At 45.2% G+C, this 11,165-nt stretch overlaps 1 protein-coding gene across 1 annotated transcript; it reads right to left on the bottom strand.

Moving 5' to 3' along the window:
- Positions 1-8,618: 8,618 nt before the first annotated feature.
- LOC112903463 lies at positions 8,619-9,346 on the bottom strand. Its single transcript, XM_025972733.1, has 3 exons — positions 9,105-9,346; positions 8,862-9,020; positions 8,619-8,782 (listed from the first exon to the last, which is right to left on the bottom strand). The coding sequence occupies exons 1-3, from the start codon at positions 9,336-9,338 to the stop codon at positions 8,717-8,719; spliced, it is 459 nt and encodes a 152-aa protein (XP_025828518.1). The 5' UTR covers positions 9,339-9,346; the 3' UTR covers positions 8,619-8,716.
- Positions 9,347-11,165: the final 1,819 nt, after the last annotated feature.

Here is an 11,165-nt window from a genome sequence, read left to right as displayed (position 1 = left end):
GAGGGCGGCGGGAAGGGAGGCGCGGCGGTGGTAGGGGAGGGGGAGGGAGGGGTGGCGGGAAGGGAAGCACGACGGCAGCAGGGGAGAGGGACACCATGTAATAAGTTGTCAAAGAAGACACTATCATAGGAGACGCGTCTCCTATGACTCATTGGAGACGCATGTTAACAATCCACATCTCCTATGAGTCTACTGAAAACTCCCATAAATAACCCGCGTCTCCTATGTACCTATATAGTATATACCTATATAGGAGACGCGTGTTTGTAAACCCGTGTCTCCAATAAGTTCGTCGGTCATAGGAGACGCGGGTACTCAGCTCACGTCTCCTTTATGGAGCACGGGCCTGAACTTTTAATGCACTCTGGTTGAACCCTCTCGCGTCCGCCCCCTCCCCCCTCTCTCCATCTCATCTCTCCGAGTCTCCCATCTCCCTCTCCCCCTCTCCTCCTCTCCACCTCCCCCGCCGCCACAGCCTCCCCTCCTCTCCCCGCCCCGCCGCCGCCGCCTCCTCCTCCTACACTCCTCGCCCGTCACTGCATCCTCCCCTCCCCCCCCCCCACATCCCTCCTCGGCGGCGCGCGGGGATGCGGAGGGACGGGGCGGCGCGGCGAGGATGAGGCGGCATGCGGCCCACACCACTCGCACCCTTCCCAATTCCCATCTTCTCCGAGCTTCTCACCTCATGTCACTGTGTCCCGAGAGCGCGAATCATTCCGCACGCCGCAAAACCCTAGCCTAGCCACCGATCTCCTCTCAAGGCGGCCACCACCAGCCAGGCGAGCCTCCTCCTCCAGAAGCAGCTTAGAGGTGCGGCCCGCTTGAGTACCCCTGCATCCGTTTCCGCTCATTTTTTTGCTTCCTCTGCGGATTGATTGGTTGATCGATTTGTGGTTTTTTTTGTGGTATGTGTTTGGCGCAAATCTCTCCAAGCACCCGGTGGATCGGTTCGCCGCTGGGCTGGTCGACGGCAGCAATGTTTTCAAGTGGCAGGCTACCATCATTGGCCCGCCTGACACCCTATAGTGAGTCCGATTCTCTCTGTTTCGCGCGCGCTTTCATGCCTTATCGCGATGAATTTCCTTGTTTGCTGTGTTGGTGCCATGCCGGATTATGATTTTTAGTGTGCGTCTGTGCTCCGGAAGCAGCGATGTAGAACCTTACCATGGAATTCGTTTTAGTGGAGACTCTGTGCGCGGCTGAATTTGCTTTGCTTGTTGATTTTTGTAGCGGGTGGCCTACTTCTAGTATTATAGCAATTTGGCAACATGGCCGGCGCCCAGTTCCATCGAGTTTGTTTGGTTCTGAGTGCATGAGCGACAATAAGTGCACTTGTGTACTGGGTTACTAGAAATTTAGCACCTTCATGCTTACTTTGCCGTGCATCTTTGTGTAGAAAATATGATCAGAAATATCCACTTGGTGACACAAAAAATGGCTGCATGTCAACTGGTATCTATTCTCATTGCTGTTATGATATTTCATATATTTACTTAAAGTGCATGTTCTTAGTTTCATGCGGTTACAAATTATAAGGCTCAATTTCTTTGTTCACTGGTCACAAAATCGGGCTTACTTTGGACTTTGGAGACTCGTTCTATTTGCAGGCTCCTAGTGCACTGGACACGACAAGTACGTGAACGGCTCGTGCAGGACAGCAGGAAGCTCTCAATCACTTGATGAAGGGAAGGACTTCCCTGGTGATTGCCCACAGGCTGAGTACCGTGCAGAATGCCCATCCAATTGCTGTTTGCTCGGAGGGAATGGGAATAGGATTATGATAGCACTTTAGAGTTTGCATGTTCTTACAAGTCAAAGCAGTTGGAAAGGAAATGGGAATAAGATTTCTTGGACTTGGCTTTCAGCTGAAATGGGCATCGAGTGATATGTTATCTTATTTTCGTTTCTGCACAGGATAATAGTGAATTTGTATGAGTTCAATAGATTAAGACTGCATTTGCAATGTATATAGTGGATAAAGCATGTGAATTTATTATGTAAAGAATGGATAAAATATGAGTATATGTGATGTATACAAGGGTATATTTTGTCCTCCTTTTTCTTTTTTCTTAATTCATCATAACAGATGCGGGTTAACAACCCGCATCTCCTATGTGGAGTCATAGGAGACGAGGGTTAACAACCTGCATCTCCTATGTGAGGGTCATTGGAGATGAGGGTTTGTAAAAACACGTCTCCAATGACCCCTCTCATAGGAGACACGAAAAAAATCGCGTCTCCTATGACTTCACATCAGAGTAAATTTAGAGACGTGAAAAAACATGTCTCCTATGTGAGTTAACCCGCGTCTCCTATAAGGCTAGCTTACATAGAGGGAGGCAGGGGCGGCGGGAAGGGAGGCGCGGCGGCTGGGGAGAGGGAGGGAGGCGTCGGCAGGGGAGATCGAGGGAGGGAGGCATGTGGCAGGGGAGATCGAGGAGGAGAGTCCTAGGGGAGAAGGAGGCGTCGGTGGAGGTGATAAGGAACAGGAGAGAGAGAGAGTACAAATAGAGGGGGAGGGGAAAATTAAATATCTACAGTGGCGTACATATCACCGCCGGGTTATAATAGGATCCAATGGTGATAACACCTCATCACCGCCGGTTCGTGGCTGGAACTGCCAGTGACACCACCGGTTCCAACAGCCGCTATAGCTACTAACTTTGGAACTGGCGGTGATGAGGCATCATCGCCGGTTCATTTTCAACCGGCGGTGATAGGGCATTTGGAAAGCCCTGTTCTGTAGTAGTGATTAGGCCAATCTTGGTATGAAGCTCATGAACTTTGACTCTGCCAAGAGGCTTTGTCAGAATGTCACCAAGTTGTTCTTCACTCCTAATAAAATTCACATCGATCAGGTCATTGTCTGCGGACTCCCAAACTAGATGATACTTCACTGAGATTATTGGAGCTCTGAACGAAAAGGTCTAGGGTGGCTGGAAGAAGAGAGGCATTCACACGGCATCTCCCTTATTGTGACAGGCAGAAACAATATCCTTGGCTCCTTGCAATGCTGGTAGTAATGTGGCCATGATATCTATCCAGCTCCAAGCTTGTTAAGGATAAAAAATTTGAGTGGACAAGGATGGTAACGGGACCATTCCCGATCCCCCGTGGGGAATTCCACTATCCAGCCTCGTTTGGAAATGGGGATCAGGGTGGATTGAGCCCAAAACCCTGCCACCCATAGAATGCAGCCCACGCTGGGTAAGCTCCCCCGCTCGGCCAAAAAATGCATTTGGGAAGGCTCAGGTCGGCGTGGATTGCAGTCCAATACCCATCAATCCATAGGGCGAAAAAATTCCCTACCCAACCCGTGGAAATCCTACCACCCGCCCAGTCCTTCCTCGTGTGCCCAAGTGTTGTTTCCTTGCCCTTCGCATGTGACACCACCACCTCATCGCTGACCTACCCCTCATGAGCTGCCTCCTCGGCACCTTCCAACTCCGGCAGCCCTTCTTCTGATTGACCCTTGGCGTCTCCCTCCTTGAATCCATGTCTCAGCTCCGGTAGCCGTCCAACTCCAATAGCCTCTCATTGAATCCACGGTTTCCATTGAGCCTCTCTCTCTCGCGCGCGCATCCCCTCATCCTTTTAGGCTTTGTATTGCACTTCTTCTCTATCTAGAGTAGCTCACCACTAAGGCGCAAGACTCACCACTAACTCTCGTCTGGTCACCTTGACGTCGCTTCACTGCCGAGCTTCTTCACCATGGAATGAGTCCTTTTGTCCGTCGTACACAGTCATCGTTGCAGCTCCACACCAAGCCGGAGGGTCGATGACTTGCCAGCAAGCCACTAAGACTCCAATGGCTGGCGCACCAAGCTTACAAGTTTGGTTCACTTCATGAACCAAGCACAAGGCAGCAACACCTTGATCTCTCTCACTCTAGGTCTAATCTAGCACAAATCACTCTCTCCAAGCATGTGCTTGTTGCCTTGGATGATCAACTTGAGCTATTTGTTGTCTTGGATGTCTTCTCAATGTGTGTGCTTCCTCTAGACTCCAGTAACTCCAAATGGACGAGTAGAGAGGGTATAAATAACCCAACAACTCAACAGAACCGTTGCTCCAATAGTTAGTAAAAGTGCAATAGTACCGGATGATATGATACACTGGTAGGATAGGTGTCGGATCATCCAGTACCCCTTTGGAACCATATAGCTATTGGATCCCATGTCAAAAGTTCCTCCAAACCATCATCTGTTCTAGACTTCTAGTACCAAATCATCCTATACTAGTATCGAATCATTTGTACCCCTTGGTTCGATTTCTTCACGCAAACATGCTCTCTGAACATTTTTTTGATGTATTTTTATGCTCACAGGATAAAAGTTTGAATGCATTTTAGTGTGCCTACAAGCACTAGGTCATCCCCTACTAGCACCGAATCATCCGGTCACTCCTAGTGATGATCAGCTTCTAACTCTTTTGGGCATAACTCTCTACTCCGCACTCCGATTTTGATGATCTAGTATCTATGAAAAGCTTGTGATATGCTATACAATATTCTCCAAAAATTCATCCCTTTTCTCCGACGCTACCGTCAGATCATCCGGTCACCCCTTTTCTCCACTTCGTATTTTGATCATAACTTTTGACCAGGAACTCTAATTTTGATGATTTTGGACTCTATGGAAAGCTTTTGAAATGATCTAAAAGAATATCCATAAATATAACATATTTGATCAACCAAATTATAAATATTCATGAGACAAGTCCAATTCATTTCTCTCTTTATCCTGGCTTCGGTGGCTTTCTTTGTGTTGCATCTTTGGAACATATGAAACCCTATAAATATTCATATTTAATACACGAGTTAGTTTCAATGTCTAAGTTGTCACTCAATCACCAAAATCGCAATGGCCTAATGGGACAGCCTGATGGGACCATCTTCCTTACAATTAGGTTCCCCATACTGCTGTTGTTGGTTCAGATGATAACTGTCTGATGCCTACTGCTGCTGCATATTTAAACAATAGGTTAAAGATTTAGCTTCTCCATTGCAGTCTGATTGCTTAATTGTCAGATTTTATACAATCCCTTTCAATAAAGTAGCAGCATTAACCTGCAGCTCGATTTCACACTCTAGCAGTCTTAAGAAATTGGTAGATATTAAAACTTGCAGCATGCTTGTGATACTGATAGGACCAGCTAGGCAAGCTCATTAGCTTCTTATTAAGAAATTGGTAGATACTTAATTTTGCAGCATGCATGTGATACCGGTAGGCTAGCTTGGATTTTATCATTCTCTCGATCGATCATGTGCTTCTTTACTTTTGCTAGCTTGGATTTTTATCATTCTTTAAAACTTTACATGGGTGCATGTACGGCATGTGAGCTTACAATGACCAATTTCTGTCAGATGTTAGCTTGCCTAGCTGGTACTATCAGTATCACATTGCAGCCTGATGTTAACTGTTTGAATGAAAGACGCATTGCTTAATGATCAGTATCTTGGTTCCTTATCTAGAGCAGATGGCTCATGCACAATAGGGCTCTTCTACCTTGAGTAGTTGAAAACACATATCACATGATTTCTGTTTCAGAACACAACCTCCCTCCCACCACCACAACCCAACAATACTAACAGTTAAATTTTCTTTTGTAGGTTGATCCTGGAAAACCTTTTGATGCTGATGACACAGAGCATGTGCAGTGATTTATTCAGAGGTATCTATGCTGCAAATTTGCAATGTCATATGGTTTATTTTGTCAATAATGAACTTGTCAACCATTTGACATATATAACTATAAAGGCTTTAAAGATACCAGAGCTTTTCGGTATTTCTGGTTACATATTCTTTAACTCAGGTTTGTTTTCTTTTTATTGATCTCAAAATCTTTGCTTCTCTAAGTTTCATTAAGTCATGGTTTTACTGATTATTTAACTAATTTTAAGGTTAGTTTGGTAACATGTGCTCTTCCCTGATTTTTTTATGTCCATGCGATCACTCAAATTTGGTATTGGCACAGAAGTAATAATTCTTTCCATGGTTACTAGTATCTGGAATCCTAACCTTTATTTTATCAGTTGCATATTCTTGCCATTAATTGGACAGCAGAATTCAGCTGTTAATGTGATGCATAGTTGTCTACTTGTTGAAAGGTCTAGGACAGTGACATTCATACTTGTGGCTAAGTTTATTTACTGAGCTAGTATCAAACTGAATACTACTGTTTGTAGAAAAATGGATTCTGGGGTGGATGATCTAATTTGGATAAGGGTTGAAGATGATTATGAGATGGATGCTTTTCATCTTACCTACCATGTATCTTTCAAGTGGCAATGGAGCGAGGGAAAAGAGACCTAGGCAAACGTAACATCTAGGTTTTCCGGCAAAGAGCGACTCAAAGAAATCCTGGAGGGGCGTCCTAAGGACGATTGTGTTGCATTTCGCATGGAGCCAATTGTATTTAGAGATATCACGGGTTTTCTTAGAAGAGAGAATCTATTACGTGACACAAGAGGTGTGAGAGTAGAGGAGAGATTATGATTCCTCGCTATCTCGTAATGCTAGCTATGAGGATCTGCAATATGAATTTAAGCACAGTGGGGAGACCATCCACCAGTATGTTAAGGCAGTTTTCAATATAATCCCAGCTCTCAAATTGTGAAGCCTGCTATAGAATTAGAACTAGCATTACTTGAATTTCGATGATCCTGGAACTATAGCATGATTTAGTTCTTACTATCTTGGTTTCCAACGTACAGTTATGCCATACCCATATGCAAATTATTTAGTTTTGCTTGGTAGTCTAGTTTTCATTTATGATGGGAATCAGATAATAATTAAAACTCTAACATATTTCTTTTAATTTCTTGTGATTTTGGACTTTGAAGAGGAGGAGCAGTCAAGTTGTTTGACACTTGTTCCTTCATACCTGTCTGTTGCTCATGGGGATGGTGTTATCTTGGCCGGAGATGTCATAAATTTGGCAGTATTTATCATAGTATTGCTTGGAAAATAAAGATTTTGGAGAACTTTTTTATTCATATTTCTATGCACATCATGTGCTATGGAGAACTTGGTTTTCTGTATTCATGTGCTTTGGAGAACTTAGTTTTTTCTATTTATATTTCTATGAACATCATGTGCTTTGTAGAACTTGGTTTTTTATATTCATGTGCTTTGGAGACTTTCTTTGCTCTTGTAGGTAGCATGTGCAGGTCTGTGATCTGATCTGAGTTATATGCACTATGATCTAAGTTCTGAAGTTCTGAAGAGCGCAGATATATTCAAAATGATTGGGCTTCTGTCTGATGTTCTGCACCAGCGATTAATTAAAAACATGCTCCTTGGTTCCAAAACTCCATCATTGCCAATTACTCAGAACAATAGTTCTAGTGATTAATTAACAACACCTGGGTGGGTGGGGATTGGGTGGAGGGGAGGGGATCACCCATTCCACTCGGCGGCTTAGCACTCCTTCGGTTTCTCCTCCATGGCTGCCAAATGAACCTTTAGGGAGTTAGGGAATGGGAATGGGCATACTTTTACGCCGGGTCTGACGAGGCGTAGGATGATTCCGCATTCCCATCCCTGTTCCTGATTAGCTAGCCCATATAAACCTTGAGGCCTAAAATAAACTCAGATATCAGGCCTAGTTAGCATATCTCCTAGCTAGCCCAGCAAAAGAAAGTCAGTCGGTAAAACTTTTTACCGACGGAACTTCCACTGACTTCATATAACCATCGGTATAACTTTATACCGACTTACTCTATATCGCTAAAGCCGCTTATACCGACTGATCGTCCATCACTGTTCTGGGGTTGCTCTGTAGTGTCAGTTTTCCACCTTCCCATCTGACCATCCAGTCGCTATCAGCCCTCTTGTCCGTGCACCTTTATTTCTTAGGGTTTAAAACATTATTACCTCCTATCTCAACATAAAATCCATTTAATATGGTTGTTGTTAATCATCAAACCCTTTTTTAACTTTAATCAACTAGATCTAAAATATCATATAGGTTGCTAACACTACAGGAAATGACTACTTTGCCGAGTGTCCCAAACACTCGGCAAAACCTAAAATACACTCGGCAAAGTCTTTGCCGAGTGTTGCACTCGGCAAAGGGTACACGGTGAAAAAAAATACGGCAAAGGGTACTTTGCCGAGTGCATTTTGTCGGGCACTCGGCAAAGACTTTGCCGAGTGCCCAGCACTGCACTCGGCAAAATTGCAGCGCCGTGACGGGGCAGAAACGGTAACGGACAGTTTGCCGAGTGCCTAATCCACGGCACTCGGCAAAGAACAAGCTCTTTGCCGAGTGTCGGGACTGCGATACTCGGCAAAGGAAGAATCTTTGCCGAGTGCCGGGATTCTGGCACTCGGCAAATATGCCTTCTTTGCCGAGTGCCAGAATCCCGGCACTCGGCAAAGATTCTTCGTTTGCCGAGTGCCTTGTATCCGACACTCGGCAAAGATTCTTCAGGTCAGGTTTCGCCGAGTGCAAACACTAGGTAAAGTGACCAAAACTACCCATTTTAATCTATTTTCTCTATTTAATGCACACATATATATCAAAAAAACATATATAGGCACAAAGACCACCAACATCACATCTATATCACACAAATCCCAAATCAGTTCACAAATATCATTACACACCATAAAGATCTCACAAATACATGTCTCACAATATAGTCTACATAATGTTGAGATGTCACAAAAACATAAGATGTCCACAGAAATAAGATAAGTGATAAAAATCATCACGAAGGACGCCAACCCGGCTGACTTGGAGAAACATAAGGGGAGTTTGAGGCCGTCGATTGATTCTGCAAGGAGGAGAAGCGATCGCATGTGTGAGACAAGATAAATGAAGATTAGACATGGCTAAAACTTATCTATACTCACAGGAGTAGAAAACTCAGCAGGAGGCCGCAGAGGTGAAGCGAACAACGAAGGTGGTGGAGATACACCCGCTGCGGCGCCAAGAGTCTGCATGTAGGCAAACATGTCCCTCATCCTCTGCTCGTTCTCCACACGTAGCCTCCTCTCTTCTTCTAATTGGGCCTGGAAATTTTTCACTCCAATGTTATGATAATACAAAGAAATGGTATACAATAATCAATAAACGACGGATAAAGAAGGAATGACCTGAAGTGCCTGTATGCGGTACTGTGAAGTGTCCTGCCGAGGTCGTATGACTGGGCTCGCACTCGTGCTTCTTGCTCTAATCTGAGATAGACTAGGAGTAGAGGACGAGTCAATTGCGCCGTCGGCAAGCCAATACCGCCCATGATGCTTACCTCCTCCAACCCTCATAACAACTTCTCCATCAAGGTCCTCGGTGGCCGGATCAAACTCTGGACCATGCACATCCCTTGCCATCGCTGAGTACGCACTAAGGCGGGCGTGGGCCATTGGGTTGCTGTATGCCTCGGGCCCGTCCTCCGGGTTGTATTTGACGTCAGACGTCGCCTTGCCCTTGTGGGACACAGCATATGCCTGAAAGAGGGAGCAAGGCTGGCCACCATGTGACGACGACTGGAAGAAAACAAGCAAGACTATTAGAAATCATGCATAATTGAGTATTACATTAAATAAATACATTCGCGTACCCATGCTTCGGCGTATCCGCTGAGGCTGCGACTGCCTTGATGGTGTGGTGCACCTGGCATCATCAAACGCCGCTCCCGACAAGCGTGGTGCGACTCCTCCCACTCGTCCGAGCACCACTTGTGCACCATCTGTCGCCAGCACTCTTGATGCCCGAGGCACCAATAAGGAGTCATCTACAGGGCATCAAGTATTTGACATATTAGAAGATGAAATTAAGCCTGCTTAATGTAAAAAGGAATGCATATTAATTTTCTTTATTTACCTGCAAGTACTGCTCCTCAGTCAAAGACATGGTTCTTGCTTCCGTTTTGGAGACCTTCTGCCCAAGGACGTTGGCGTGAAAACTAATAATGGCCTGGATACGCGCCTCATAGTGCATGTCCACGACTCGTTTCTTACAGACTCTGGTAGCCACCGCATCAGCTTTCTCCTCAAATCCATCCTCACATCTGAAAAAATCCTGCATGCAAACACGATGTATACCATTCATTTTTTTAAGAATGTGAAATGAATGCAATGTATGTATCACTTACCCACAACTCCTGTTTCACCCGCTCCGCCTTGTTGTTGAATACCCTGCCATCCCGATCTTCAGCATCGGGGGCGGCGGCGTAGTGGTCGAATGTATAGGCCGGTTCCGTCACTCCAGCGTGCTCAACAAGGCCAGGAAAGTGTTGCCTGCACAGAAGACCAAGGATGCCATTGACGGAGCGTTTGTGAGCGGCACCTGCACTCTGCACAATCGTCCAGGACCTGCACAAATGATTAGGACCTCTTAATAGTTTCAACTTTGAATTTGAACATATAATATGAAGAAATAAAAATATAAAAAGTTTCTTACTTTTCCCCTTCGGGTCGAATCAAAGGGCGTCTCTCACGAGGTATCGGTCGCCTGGGGAGACTGGCGGGACCTGTACATGTGATTAAGAAAAATTATTAGTTTCAACTCAGCATTTGAACATGTAACATAAAAAAGCAATGAAAATATATAACGGTTATTACCTCGCAAGTAGACGCTCGACGAAGCAGAGGCACCGGAACCAGAGGCGGTCTGCTGCGCCTCCTCGTCCTCCTGCGCCTCCTCCTCCTCCTCCTGCGCCACAGGCACCTCCTCCTCCGTATCATCTTGCTGCCCCACCTGCGCCTCCTCCTCCTCCACCTCCTGCGGGGGCACCTGTGTCGTCCCCCTCCTCCTCCTCCCCCTGCACCTCTCAGACGACCCAGCTGTATCTGACCTAGCCCTCTGGTAAAGCGACCTAACGCTCCTCAACCCACCGCCTACCATCTTTGTTCAATCACCTGCAATTAAGAAGAGTAAAGTAATAAGTATAGATAAACAAGACGTAACTAACAAGATATGGAAAATAAATAAAACATAATTACATAATAATATAGTATTATATTGATTAAAAATAATCTTCATATTCAGGATTAGCTGGATCATAAGTCTCATCATCACTATCAATCAAATCATATTCAACAGTATCCGAAGGATCAACGTCGTCATTGGCATCGACTAAATGTAATTGTTCTAGCATTTGTAAGTCTTTCACATTTTGGACCTCATCCTCCTCCTCCTCATCAACAACCGTTTCA

This window comes from Panicum hallii, chromosome 8, assembly GCF_002211085.1.
Source record: "Panicum hallii strain FIL2 chromosome 8, PHallii_v3.1, whole genome shotgun sequence".
NCBI classification, from domain to species: Eukaryota; Viridiplantae; Streptophyta; class Magnoliopsida; order Poales; family Poaceae; genus Panicum; species Panicum hallii.
The sequence above is the reverse complement of the archived record's forward strand: the minus strand, read 5'-3'. Positions and strand labels throughout refer to the sequence as shown.

Excerpts from the sequence above, each read along its gene's own strand:
- LOC112903463 (XM_025972733.1), bottom strand. The coding sequence starts at position 9,338 with ATGGCAAGGGATGTGCATGGTCCAGAGTTTGATCCGGCCACCGAGGAC. Across the intron at positions 9,021-9,104 it reads ACCGCATACAGGCACTTCAG|GCCCAATTAGAAGAAGAGAG; the intron begins GTCATTCCTTCT and ends AAAAATTTCCAG. Across the intron at positions 8,783-8,861 it reads CTGCTGAGTTTTCTACTCCT|AATCAATCGACGGCCTCAAA; the intron begins GTGAGTATAGAT and ends TCCTCCTTGCAG.